This window comes from Pyrus communis, chromosome 8 (genome assembly GCF_963583255.1).
Source record: "Pyrus communis chromosome 8, drPyrComm1.1, whole genome shotgun sequence".
Lineage (NCBI taxonomy): Eukaryota > Viridiplantae > Streptophyta > Magnoliopsida > Rosales > Rosaceae > Pyrus > Pyrus communis.
Window position 1 is genome coordinate 1,179,944 of NC_084810.1, and position 14,741 is coordinate 1,194,684.

The window sequence follows — 14,741 nt, forward strand, 5'->3', positions numbered from 1 at the left end:
TTAACCATAATAATATGGTTTAACTTCGTCTTTTGCGAAAATCGAATTTAACTTTAAGACTTCTTACTTAGAAATAAAAAAAATATTATTAAACCGTATTATTAAGTGGCAAACGTTTTTTTTTTGTTGTTAACTTAATGGTTGACTGTGGTTTAGGTTAGGTATATTGCTCTTATCATTTCTGAGGGAAACGTGTTTTCTTCTTTTTCTTTATTTTCTATTACTCTTTTTCACAGTTATGAACTATGGAGTGGGCTTTTGAAAAAAGAAAAAAAAAAGCTTGAATTTTACCTAATTTTTCGGCCTTACCGTGCGTGCTGCCACGTGGCGTAGTTGGTATCATTTGGCCTAATTTCGTACGTGTTTAATACACGATTAAAATGTGGTTTCGAGATTATCTTAAACAAAGATGATCAATTTGTCATTGTCAACTGCCATCCCTTTCTATGGAAAAATACTAACTCTTGATTTGTTAATCAAGATTTTGGCACGTCTGTATAAGTTAATTAAAATTTTAAACGAGTTTTTTATATACTTAATTTATGTAATAATTCAAAAATCAAAATACAGAAAGAACAGTAAAACCTCCAAACTATAATTTGTTACTAGTCAAGTGCATTTACAGTTGAGTTTAGGGCTTTTTTTTTAATTTTTTTTATTTATTATTATTTTTTTCAAAGTGTTGTTCCGTGTTTGTACTATGCAAGATAATTTGAAAATGTGTCAAATTATAAATTGCAAGTGAAATGTAGCAAATTACAAACAAAATCATTGTCTAATACGTACTCATTGCCAACGTTTTTCAGTTGCAAAAGACTGGATTTAGTGGTAAACCAAGCATATCTTAACTGCATGGGCTATTGAGTGTTTTCCACGACATAATTCAGGAGTGATTGCCACTTAATATTATGGTATAATGATATTCATCTTCACTTGTAAGGGAGAGGTCTTAAGTTCGATTTTGAACGAAGGTAAATTTGAACCACATTATTACTAGCATATTATGAGGCTAACCTCTGTCTTCTTCGTATAAATAATATAGTTTGTTAAAAAAAAAAAAAAAACAAATTCAAGGTTGATTGTGAGAATTCGAGTCTAGAATGACAAGCCTTCAATAACACAACGGACAAGCCCTATCTAAGAAGAGTCCCCCAACTTTACTTGACAATAACTACGTATATAAACGTCAATCAAAAACATGATTTTGACGAAGTACTTGGAGAGAAACGATTACAGTACGGAAGCTAATTTATAGAATTTGGGAGGAAAGGTCACCGCAATCTCTGGTTTACGTGCAAGTAGTTTTCGCTTTAGTGCACACATTTTTTTTTCGAATACTACTTGATTGTTTCAAAAAGATGAATACGTGTTTAAATAATTGAAATTATAAACACAAATTTGACACATGTTTATTTGTGGTTGGATAAAAACAGGAGGAGAGTTTTAACAAAATATTTTCAGTATCGTTCGTTTTTAACGAAAAATCATATTTTTACTTTTCCTTGGTACTATTCATAATACCTTTATTTGTCATTTTTCTTTAAAACTAATTTTTTTTTTTTTGAACATTTCGTTAATTTTCTTAAAAATTAAATAGTCATATCTGAGAAAATATACAAAAAGTAAAAAATGATTTACAAAAATCGCTTCCTAATTATAAACCTGTATCAACTAGTAAGGACACAAGAGATGCACAAAATCCAATTGCATAGCAAAGAATCTTAAGATAGCTTTAGTTGACATGCACAATCAATCATATGTAGGGTGACGGTAAAATATATATATATATATATATATTGCAATAAAGTTGCTTAATATATGTAGGGTGATGTTGAATTAAAATCCTCTTGCGATTTTTGTGTCAAAGTCGATGGATTAGAAAATTTAGATTTTTCAAGAGAGAAAAAAAAAGAGATTTAGATTGTTCGAAAGCTTAACTTTGTATAAATAGGCTAAAGGAATAGAATAAGACGGATCGTAAAAATTAAATCGAGTGGTCCGAATTTTCTAATCCGTCAACTCTAAGCGTAGAGATTCGGAAATGATCCGAATTCGAAGATGTTTTGATCTTACCAAAAAGTAGCGGCACCATGTTTTCCATCTCAGCAGAGCAGCCTTCCTAGAAACTTTCTCTGCTGCGTTTGTCTATGCAAGATGACAAACTAAGATTCGGCACCCACAGCACGCTTGAGCTGATGGTTTGGACTTCCAAGTTCAAATCATTAGCCAATAGTCAATGGTCAAGAGAAATTGCCTTGTGCAAATCTTGTTTTAATTACCCTTTATAAATTTTTTTTTCTACAATGCAACGGAACATTGGGTATCTCAAAATGAACAACGATATTGGGGAAATAGATCATTTTCGGATCCCTTCTTTCTAATTCATCAAATTAGATAATTTAAACTATTGAAATTTGATTAAACAATTACAAATAAGGGGGACACTTTAAAAGTTATAATAACTTTAGTCACTGAATCAAACTTCAATGACACGAATTCCCTGATTTGATGGATTGAGAGGAATGGATTCAGAGATGATCTATTTCTCGATCCGGACCCCTTCCTCGATATTGGAATCTTAATATCTAACTACTACTACAAAAAAAAAAAAAAAAAAAAAATCATATAACTACAAGTTTAGAGCAATCAATTTCACGAGAAATTGTAGCCAACTAGCCACACCCTCTTAATTAGGACATAAACTAAGTACAACGATACTTAGCTCCTATATGTAAAGAGTTATTTCTCTTTACATGGTGACATACATCATTTTGCTCTACATATGTTATAATCGGAACTATTTATTCTTCTTCAGTTTGTTTTGATTCATATGAATGATTATTGGTCTCCAAATCAATATGAATTGTTTATCAGAGTGAATTAATGGTTTTGCTTATGACATTTGTATGGTCAAATATAACACGCCATTGTGTAAAAGAAATAATTCCTAACATATAAGAAGCTAAACAATGTCCAACCAATTATATACTACACAAAAAAAAAAAAAGGGGCAACATCACATAAATGGTGCATGATCATAAATGCGAGAAATTGTATTATATGGTAGGTGCATGAATTTCTTTTTACTTTAGTAATTTTAGGTTCTAGTAGGTGAAACCTCACACCAAAGATGTTTGTGATGATTTTTTTTTTTTTTGGTGAATGGACCAGCTAGTATTTTCACCTTGGTAGTCAATTTTTCTGGAGGTTAATAAGACTCACAAAGCAATTTAAGCCTTCATCTGATCACAATCGTGTGATTTATCAACATTAGAAACCGAACTCAAAACGTGTCTTGTAAAATATGGCTTGAAATATTTGTCTCTAATCACTGGACCACATATCTTCATATGTTGCCATGACACTTGAATTATCAATTCCATCTGTAGGTTTCGAGAAGTTTATGTCATGGACCAATTGCACTTTTTGGTTGGCTGAAAATAACTAGCTAGCTGTCGTGGTCCTAAATCTTAAGTCCTCAAATTAAACCTAATCAATTTATGAACTGATGGATCTAGTTCAATTGATTAAGCTAACAAACGTACCTTTTAACCATTGATTAAATGGTCCAACTAAAGAGCGGAGTGGACCACTAATCCTTTCTCTTTCCAGTGGACACTTTATGTCAAAGCTTTGATTTGTGACATTTTTGGGTTTGTTCTTCTTTATGTGCCCTATTGGGGTAAGGCCTCTCATTCATATTTGAAGGCCCATCTCCACAACCCTCACATATCTTGGCCCCATAGCCCATTTCATACATGGGGATCTTATTTAACGTTGATTGCTTTCTAAAGCTCTTGAATACTACTACTACAACAAAGTCTGATCACACTAAATAGGGTCGGTCATATGAATTGTAAACACCACTGCGCTCAATTTTGCACCCTAAAACTCTTGATTACTAAACAAAAACATTGCAACTCAAAAAGAAAAGTAGATCAAGCTTGTAGACTTGTAGCATATATAGAACTTAACATAAACAGTTTTGAGGCATAAATTAAAACAAGGACAAGATAACTACGTGACGTAATAAAGTAACGAACATATACGGTTCAGTTATAGCAATTTAAGGTTCACCATTTTACGTTTAAATTTAAGTATTATGTTACAATTTAGGTGATCATATAACATCCTGTCGTGCTTCGTAGTTTTCAAGAGTATAGACGCAAAGAATCAACCAAATTCAAGAGTTAAGAAACGAACCAATTAGCTCTTAGCTTAATGATACTTTTTTCGGTTGGTATCACAGATGGTGGGAGTCTCCAACTTGCTACCCCTTATCTTACGTATAATTTCTAGCAATACTCTTCTTTCATGCATTGCAGATGCTTAAGTTTTGTCATTTATGTTTTAAATCAATCAATTTCATCCTCCATGTTTTGACTTGCAATCAATATCGTCCTTACCGTTATGATACATAAAACTTTTCGTTAGTGTGCTGATATGACACATGGGCATCATAGAGAATCTCTAATTAATTATCCTATATATATATACCACCACCAAAGCTTCTGCCACGACAGTGTTAGATTAAAAAAAAAACCCTAATCGGAGTTCACTCACTGTGTTTTCAATCTCTGCGTGTTCTGAATTTTCGAAAGGTTCAGTCTTTTACTTTTGTTCATAATTTTGTGACGATAAAAAGTCGTCGGTTTTGTTCGATTAGGGTTTCAGAAGTAGATTTTTAGATCAATCACTAGATCGTTGCCGATGATGAGAAGCATGAAGGCCACAAGCAACGACGACGTTTATGCGCATGTGTGTGGATTCATACTTCCTGCACATGGTCGTTCGTTGGGATGAGGAATGTGCCAATATGCTAAGCTGAGGACCCCCTTTAATTTCTCTTTCTTTTAAACTCTGTTTTATCAAATCCTAATAGACTGTTTGGTTTCCGAGAAATTGCAAGAAAATAATTGGAACTTTATTCTTCTGGTTGAAGAATTTAGACTTCATGATGTTTCAATATAACACGTAAATCACTAAACTTTTTATCTTAAAACGACTTTGTAGAGTCCAAATCTAGCATGAATTATACTCAAACTGATGTCCCTCCAGGCTACGGGTGAGAGAGAGAAACTTATATGCGACGAGGATACTGTATTACAGCCTCGTGTGTCTCAATTGCACGTAGGTTGTGACAATGTGAGATTTTGTAGTCTGTTACTATTAAGTGTCTAATAGTTCAAATTTTGTTGCAATGATCCCAATGTGTTGAACTGATTTCATCGTGATTGGGTTTCAATGTTTGGATTCTAATTTCTTTGTTCCATGGTTCAGCATAATTGGAGCTTCCAAATCGCGCATGATGCGAGTTCACCCTTTTCATTGTTGTAAGTAACACTTGGATTAGATGCTAGTTCGACCTTTTCATTGTTGTAACTAACATGTCAATTAGTAACACTAAGTGATCATCATGCTTAAATAATTTCACCTCATCCAAGAACTGCAGTGATCTCATAGGCGGGGAATGATCAATCCCACTAATTCTGTGTGGCCAAAAGTATCATTGTTTAAAGAGTTGTTTGTGGTTTGTTACTTAAAGTGTCTAGAGGTTCAAATATCTTGCAATCAGGTCAATGTGTTGATTTCATTATGCTTATGTTTCAATGGGTGGATTCTAAATTATTGCTAGCTTCATTAGGGCTTGCAAACCGCGGACAATGCGAATTCACCCTTTTCATTCGTGTTAGTAACATATTTATTGGTAACACAACGTCGAGAACGATAGGATACCCCTAATTCATTTTGACCGGCGCTGGGTGGAGGATATCCAGATTATGATCCGTATGGGGCTTGTATCGAATCTATGTCTCCAACTGACTTCAACATTGGAGATTGCGCTAGTATTCACTAAGGAAGCCCGATGCTGCTATCTAATTGTGTCTAGTTTATGAACCTGTCATGCGGATTGACATTTTGTTGAAATTGCTTGACAGGTCCGCATGGCATGTCGATAAACTAGACACGATTACAATTGGCTCTATCGACTCGAATGACTTGATTGTAAGTTGTAAGTATAGAGCAGTGATTTAAGCTAGAATGGAAGGTAGAAAGATTGTGTGGTTTGACTTGCAGGTTTGGCTGTAAGAGTTGTTAGAAGTGTGTGCACATGAACTTAGAATATGCTTTGACTTCGAGGGTAAGTAAGCTCTCAAACCGCCTGCCGACATGCATCCGTTCCCCATTTCCCACTTCCGACGTTGATTTTGTTTAAATATAGTCAGCTGAAATACTTGTTTAGTTAGCTTTGGTATTCTATTCTCTATTAGGATTAGCTACATCTTTGCATTCTTACTTTGTTACCTTGATCGGGTGGTGGCTGCGGCGGTGCAACTGTGAGACAAAGCGTTATCGATGGGGCCTGGAGGACCTGGTGGAGGAGGAGGACCGGGTGGTGGAGGTGGTTGGGGAGGCCCAGGTGGTGGTGGTCCGGGAGGAGGTGGATGGGGAGGCCCTGGGCCTGGAGGACCTGGCGGATGGGGTGGCCCTGGGCCTGGAGGACCTGGTGGCTGGGGCCCTGGCCCGGGAGGCCCTTGGGGTCCTGGTTTCATGGGAGGACCTGGCTTTTTTGGAGGGTTTGCTGATGGGTTATGCAGCATGATATCTTCTTGGTAATTATGATTTCTAAACGCACCTCTATTGCATTTTTGTTTCTGATCATTATTCTTATGCACCAGTTTGATGTTTATATGATTTGTTATTTTTTTTACTGCTTGCAAAGTTTATCGTTCCAGCGATTTTAACACTTCTCAATTAGCATCCCAAACTCTACTCGCGAATGCATAAAAGACAAGTGTTAAATTCGCTACCCCTTAAATATTCGAAGTTCAGAATTGACTCTGAAGTGTATTCTTGTTCTCATTGTTGGTGGAAAATTGGAATATTGCAGCTTCTACTGCTTGTGCTGCTGTGGTTTGCTGCAGGAATGCTTCGGCGGCGGTCCTCGTGGTGGATTTGGTCCTCCCGGAGGTGGCCCTCCCTTCTGAATCTTGTGATGCCAATTTGTTTTACTACTACACTGTCTATCTTATGAAGTGTGTTATTTGATTCAGTGACCCTGGTACATGTCGTGAATTCTGAATCATTTTGTTAAACTATTACTTTAAATAATCTTGTTCTTTAATTTCTTCCAAATTGACGATGTATTGATTGAGCAACCATGCTACAAAATCTAACAACCTTTATATCAAAGGAATTATGAGATAGAAATGCGTTCAACGTCTTGTTGAAAATGCTTATGTAGAAAGTGCTTCTGCTCTTAAGCATTTCGCTACAAGCACATAACTTTTACTGAAAATTCAAGTGCTATCAAGTAGGTTTAGTGTTATATCTATCGAACGTTGTTAGAAGTGTCATTTTACAAAGCACTTTACTTCTTCTGATCGATGAGGCTCAGAGGGATCTAGCACTGCCTAGTGCCTACAAGTTATAAATATTACTCTACGATTATTTCCTCCCCAAGTAGCGATTGATGCGTATTAGACAGGACTCGTGAAACCATCATCAAACATTCTCCAATAGTAATGGACAGAACGAGCGCTCGTTAGTAAGGCGGACCGGAATGCTATCGGAATTTGGATCTCCATCGTTAGCGAGGGATCATCTCACTCGTCTTCACAATTAACACATAGCTGGCACCTAGTAGTCACCCATTTGGGCCAAATGCGTACCATGACCATCCCCACCCGTTTGAGTTATGCCAATGAGTCGATCACTAAAGAATTCAAGAGCCAAATAAATCAACAACAGTTCATACGCCACTACCAATAGGCCACACATTAAGCGCGTGCCGCCGAAGGAGAAGGAAGAATCTTCAGCCTCCGGCGGTGCTGTCTATATAAATACAACATGTAGTTTAGTATGAAAGTTAAGTCAGTCAAGATGTAGCCATCAGTTTGTAGCCGTCTCGACAATATTGTTTATTTCTTTTTTCTTTAATAAAATATAGCCTATCTTTCATTTGTTCGTAGTACTCTGATTTCATATATACGGCTCGACTGTAAATACATACCAACAAACAGAAGAAATGAAAATGCGTCTGACATTAACAAATAGGAGATTAATTGACAGTGTAAGAAAGGCTCATGCAGCTGCCTCCCCACACCCACTTGATTATTTGTTTACATATACATAATCAAACACAACTTATTGAGTATTCTATATATTCTTATAGCATATAGGGATTAGATTCAGAGCAACATCTCCAAAGTCCGACTTGAAGGTTGGTTTCTCTTTTGCTTGGCATTTGCCACTCTCACTTGTTTAAAGGGTTGAGGAACCTGGTGGCGGCGGAGGAGGCGGTGGTATTGCAGGATCTTCTGCTGCTGCGGTTGTTGCTTCAGTGATACTCCCTATAGGCCTAAGGATGACACTTCCGATAAGCCCAGCGATGATTTTACCTCTGAGACTTTCTCGCCACTACGTGAGGCGAGAGAGATCAAAGAGTGTCAATCGTGTGAAATGAGAAATGAGTGTTGCACATCACATTGAGTTTATTTCGAAGTGATAAGTACAAGTTGAGGCTGGTGTGAATTTGGAGTCGGATTGTAGTTTACTATCTTAATCTTGTTTTGTATAGCCTTTCGCTCGGGGTTTGAGTTTTGTCCACTTTATGTCTGTTTCCGATGAGGTTTTGGTTTTATGCATTAACTAAGCAAACACTACCATGTACGCCAAGGCACAGTTCTGTTGATCCTATTTCTTTCATGAAGTTCCAAATATACAATTCTACTGCTACGAGGCCAATAATAAATTCGAGGAAGGCTCTATACACCAAAAACATTGACATTTCGGGGCACGTTATCGAGTTTGTAAGACCAATGAGGCTCGGGAAGAACTGCCTATAAATTATAATTTTGACTATTTTCACCGAAGTGACCCAACGAACAATCAATCCCCAAGTTACAAATATTACTCCACGATTATCTGCTCGCCGAGGAGTGATTGATGCATGTTTTCATTGGGTGAACCAGGAGCATAAGGAACAAACCCTCTACCGCCAAAGACAGGACGCATGTAACTATCATCAAACTTTCTCCAATAGTAATGGACAGAACGAGTTGGTGTCGTCAAGAACATGCGCAGGCTGGATGGACGGGGCATGTTATCACTAGACATATTTGACTTAGAATCTTCTCCATTAGCGAGGAGGAGCGGCATAGCCAGAGACATCTCTGACTCGGCGGACATCATAATGCTATCAAACTGTTTCTGTTGCGGCAACAAGAACCTTACGAGAGGCTTAGTCAATAATCCGCACACCTACAATGGCCAAAGACCGATTTGGAATTAACGAATGAACTCATGAGAAAATAGTTACTCATATGAACTGAGAAAAAGTTCAGTGATAAAGTAATATACCACATTAGTGAAGAGAACTACTGTGATCGTACTAGTGATCATGACTGCGTTTCCACGCTGTTGAGTATGCCCTGACATTGTAAACTGAAAAAGCACAGCATAATACGAACTTCGTTACATTAAAACACAACTGCAGATGAATAACAAGTGTTCGTACTTCACGTGGCGTGCAATCAAATTACAGTCTGTATAAACCAAATAGAATACCGGGTGGCAGTAAACAAAAGCTAAGGAACACGATAAATTTGATCATATCCTTACCCAGTTATAGGCAAGAGCCACAGATACAGCACCACGCATGAGTCCTGCCCACCATACCGTCACCTGTTTTATGTCAAAGAGTCAGTCGCTAAGAAATTCAAGAGGCTGAAACTTTTTGAAGTAACAGATTCGGAAAATAGCTAACCTGTTGCTTAAACCCGATTTTGTCAGTCTGTGATCTCCTGGTTAAGTTTGATAAGAAACATAGAGGAAATACAAAAGCCGCTCTTCCCACCAGAACCAGGCCAAGTAATATCGAACTGACTCCAACTGATGTCCCGGGGCTGTAAAAGAAAAAGGAAATAATTAAGCTCGATTTGGACAAAAGAGAAACGCATGCCTGTTGTAACGAGTTACGTTTTATAAATTATATGATGTACTTGTATAGTTGTTACCTCTCCTTTACGAATTTCCACTTCTCAATGTCCAAGGCATCCATACCAACATATAGAAAGATGAAGATCTCAGAAACAAACGAGAACGTTGCAAAAGCATGCCTGCAGTTGCGGAAATAGCATGTGAGAAACAGACACATGACATCTTTGTCCAAGTTCTGTATATTTATATACATATACATGTCTGCATTTGTATGAGAAAAAGAAAACCAAGTTTCGCTGCTACGGCAAACTATCAAAGTTGACTTACTTGGTTGTAACTCTTGAACTTTCAGTTACATTATGCCAGGTATAGTGTGACATAACAAGCCCGCAAAAGAAAACGGTAAGAATGCCACTTAGGTCGAATAGCTGGAAGATGAACAAAATTGGTCAGCATCGTTAACAGGGTGCAAACGTGTGTCACGGAATCACAACTGAACAAGAAACAAATATCTGAAACTAAACTAGATGGAACTTTCAGTCCGAGAGGTTAAATCGAAATCTTACTTCTGCCACCATGTATGACAAATAAGCCATTAGAATCATAAGAGCAACTTCCCGATCAGTTGAGTGCCTGCCAAGGTACAACTTCTTTATGATGTATGCACTAAGCAATCCAACCTGCAAGTTGATATCATGCATGGAAATTGATTTTAAGTTACGTTTCATGAAAGGGAGATTTACATGTGCGCTCTTCTCATAGAGAGAGAGAGAGAGAGAGAGAGAGATAGAGACTCACCACTACACCAAGCACCATGCTTGCGAACAAGAGAACTAAGAAACTGCCGCTAAACTCCATGGCAATTGTTGAGTTGATGTGAGAGAGATCAAATTTCTGGATTGCGTTGAAAAGTGCCACAGACGTGGCATCATTTACAACACCTTCTCCAAAAACTAGACTGTAGAGCAAAGGTGTCTCGTCTTGATCAAGCACTTGCAGGGTGCAAACTGAATCAGTGGCCGAGAAGATCGCTCCAAGTGCTGCAGAAGTGAAACGAAAAATAAGAGTATACAAATGGCAAACAAAACGACGAAACACAAAACAAATATGAGCGCAAACCGAATAGAAGTTGATGTAGATTAATATGAGAAGGTAACGAAGAGATTACCAAGATAATCCCCCATCTCGAGGAAACCAATGTCCAATTTTTTGAACAACTGCATTGAACCTGCATCAAGATCATCAAAGTTGCAAACATTATAAACCATAGCTTTTGTGAATTTATCTTGTAATGTCAGCCACATCATGGCATGCTAGGATACCTAACTAACCTAGCGATATAATGACGAATGATACCAAACTTCCGACAGCACCCAACAACGTGATTGTCATGAAGTTCTGAAAAAACCGCTTCTTTTTCACCTGAAATCTGGTATATATGGGAAAAGAATGAAACCAGGAAAGACATGTATAAACTCTGGTCACAGAAAAATCATTACAAACAAGCCACGAAGGAAAAGTATCGATAACAAAATGTCACTTAAACAGCTTCAGCATAATGAACCTTCCCACCTGTTGAATGTATTGCCCAAGGCGCACACGCCCAAACACAGACACGCGCACACGCGCACATGGATCACAATGAGAAGGCATTGATATGAAATAGATACGAAATACATGGCTTACCCGGCGTTAAATATAATGGGCGGCAGAAGGTATATAAAGAAGAGATCTTCATTAAACACTAAGATGTGTGAGCTTTTGCCTTCGGTATTTAGTAGAATAACAATTCCAGTACAAAGACCCTGCAATCAACAATCATCCACAAATTTCAAAACAATTAGGCAATATCCAATTCTAAGGGATCATTCGGGACTTTTTTATTTCTATATAAAAAGAAAAACTTTTGCTCGTAAGCGCTTCTGCTACACTAGAAACACATTCAAATTCTTGTTAACAGCCTAAGTGCTTTTCCAGAAGTACTTTTAGTTTTTCTAACAAATGTAGTTAGAAGAACTTTTGAATTAACGCCTTGGAGAAGCAATCCCAAACAGGTTTTAATTCTAAAGCATAAAATTCGAGGAAACTTACAATGAGAAGCGCTTCTGCTAGACCAGAAACACATTCAAATTCTTGTTAAAAACCTAAGTGCTTTTCCAGAAGTACTTTTAGTTTTTCTAACAAATGTAGTTAGAAGAAGTTTTGAATTAACGCCTTCGAGAAGCAATCCCGAACAGGTTTTAATTCTAAAGCATAAAATTCGAGGGAACTTACGATAAGAAGCGCAGTTACTGATTCGGTCATCCATCGATTCTTCTCCAGAAGATGACCAATCAAAATGCATAAACATAGGAGCACCACGAACAAAGTGATCGAATTTACGGAAGCTTCGCTGGTGGCCGATCTCACCCCCAATCTCACCACAGCAGAGACCCCCATCGGGTCCCGAAATCTAAACGAAATCCTACCAAAACCTCACTGCGACAAAAAATTAAAAATTAAAAATTAAAAATTAAAAATTAAAAATTAAAATCGCACATTCGATCATATACATACACTAACGAAGATTTTAACCAAACGTTAACAAAAATTTAATGAAATTCAAACACAGAGAACAAATAAATTCACTAATTTGAGCCGAAGATTAAGTTCGACTTTCAAGTAAAGCATAAGGCTTTAAGGCGTCAAAACGAAAGCTTTCTTTTCTTCCTGAGTAAGAAAACTTTCTTTTCAAATTTTCTTCCACTTTCTCGGAAACCAAACAGAACTCAGAAAATAACATCGCTCACCTGTGATCGCAACCCGCAGCAGAAGGAGAGAGAATTCGAGCCGGGGTATAACCGGAGAAGGTGAAGTTTTAGAGAGAGGAGTCAAAGAGTTCTAGAGAGAGAGAGAGAGACAGACAGAGAGTGAATGCGAAGGAGGGAATAAAGAGTTTTTTGAGAGAGAGAAGGAGAACTTGAAGCGAAAGACCGCGAAAGAGAGGAGAGAGAGTAGCATTTATAGGGTGCGGCTGCAGGAACTGGCGAGTAAGTTGCAGCGGAAGATTATGGACCGTTGGATTAAAGTGGGACCGAGGATCAAACCGTGTTGTGCAATCTACGCGATGGGGAAAGTAAAATATTCCCCGCCAATTGGGCAACTGACAACAACTGCCGGTTTAAAAGTTTTAACTCGGTTTTTTTGGTCAACGAAGTTTTTTTTAGTCGTTGTTGTTGTTATCAAGAACGACAACAACTCTTAACCTTTTTTTTGTAGACCATTAAGAAAAAGGAGACTAATTAATTAATTAAAAACTCGCCCTTCTTGTTGTTTTTCCAAATCTATTTGTTATAAGGAAAATTAATGGAAAGAATTTAAAATTTTTGAGTTTTAATGATAAAGATAAAATAAATGGTAAAGTGAATAGTATAAGGATTGACTTTTTAGTGTAAAAATATGATTTTTCGTTAAAGTGAACAGTATCTGAAGCTTTTTGTTAAAGTTCACTTTTTTATATCCTATTCCTATTTTTTGTGATTTTTTTTTTATAAACGATAACGTTGATGGGTTAATTTATTAGTGGTTAAGAGAGAGAGGATAATGAAGAAACTTGTACTATGATGAATAGACATCGATATTTTCTACTGCTGCGGTATTATCGACGTAGTCTAACATTCTTAGTCAATTCTTGACTAATTAAATTGCTTAATTATGATTTGTCTCGGAGTTTCCCAAACCACTAAGTGGTATAATATTGTTGATTCTTAGTTTTCAAATTCAAGAACTTCATTCTTTGGCTAAAAGTTGTGTTGGTTTTATCAATTTTTTTTTATATGTTTTGATAGGTTATATATCAAGAACCTGAATATAAGGAGGGATTTTTTATCGATAAATTTATAGTTCCGTCCCTTATTTTAGCTACAAAAGTATTAGAGCATGATAAACGTGCATCCCAATAAATTATGTGCAATACTTCGTTGTATTATCTTTTGGGTTATTATGTTGTGGTAATTATGTTTTGGCAAGTGGCCCTCTACCACAGTAAGAGATGAGTTTTACCTTTCCACCACGGTGTAGGTTCAAACTTCGTCGGCTCTCTAATCTAACAAATCTATGGTTTGGCAAAAACGAAGAAAAACATTATGTACAAAATATCAATAATCCTATATATGTAATTAGTTATGATTAAAATTCATACCAATATAATTCATTAGAATCCTAATTGAATACACTATCTTAAAAGAGATGAGTCAAAAGTTCAAGAGAGAGAGTAATTCGAAGGGGGCTCATATCATAGTTAATACTTGTACACTATTATTAAGCGCTCATAACCTTTCAAATGGTTGAATCACATAAATAATATAGTAAAATATCAGTATTTACTTACTATAGTGACAATACTTGCGTTTCATTAAACGCTGAAAACCTTTTAACGATCAAATTCAAATAAACAAAATAGTGAATTTGTCAATATCTACTTGTTGTACGACAAAATATGCATGCCATTAAGCATTTAAAACATTGCAACGGTCGAATTTCCAAAACCAAAATAGTAAGAGTACATCAGTATCTACTCATATTACGACAAACTTTTACACCATTAAACGCTCAAAACCTTTTAACGGTAGAAATGAATCTAAACCATTTAAAACCAAATGCAAAAGTGTTCAAAGTTCAAAGAGGGGACTTTTGCATGTTCCACTCTCCATTCCATTATCATGTCAATTTCGTTCAAATGCCATTTTGATCTTCAACATTGTTGGATCGGGCTAAACTAGTAAAAACCAAAACCTATTCGGACTATCCAAAACGCATTA

The 14,741-nt window shown here is 36.6% G+C and overlaps 2 protein-coding genes across 2 annotated transcripts; one reads left to right on the plus strand and one right to left on the minus strand.

The window, feature by feature from the left end:
- Window positions 1–6,189: 6,189 nt before the first annotated feature.
- On the plus strand, window positions 6,190–7,137 carry LOC137743539 (uncharacterized). Its single transcript, XM_068483453.1, has 2 exons — window positions 6,190–6,614; window positions 6,893–7,137. Exons 1-2 carry the CDS (start codon window positions 6,358–6,360, stop codon window positions 6,987–6,989), a joined length of 354 nt encoding a protein of 117 aa, XP_068339554.1. The 5' UTR covers window positions 6,190–6,357; the 3' UTR covers window positions 6,990–7,137.
- A 1,044-nt stretch (window positions 7,138–8,181) lies between these two features.
- On the minus strand, window positions 8,182–12,879 carry LOC137742361 (sodium/hydrogen exchanger 1-like). Its single transcript, XM_068482210.1, has 13 exons — window positions 12,732–12,879; window positions 12,217–12,420; window positions 11,629–11,747; window positions 11,274–11,371; window positions 11,111–11,170; window positions 10,741–10,982; window positions 10,509–10,622; window positions 10,270–10,370; window positions 10,020–10,121; window positions 9,770–9,908; window positions 9,625–9,687; window positions 9,364–9,447; window positions 8,182–9,264 (listed from the first exon to the last, which is right to left on the minus strand). The coding sequence occupies exons 2-13, from the start codon at window positions 12,379–12,381 to the stop codon at window positions 8,914–8,916; spliced, it is 1,638 nt and encodes a 545-aa protein (XP_068338311.1). The 5' UTR covers window positions 12,382–12,420; window positions 12,732–12,879; the 3' UTR covers window positions 8,182–8,913.
- Window positions 12,880–14,741: the final 1,862 nt, after the last annotated feature.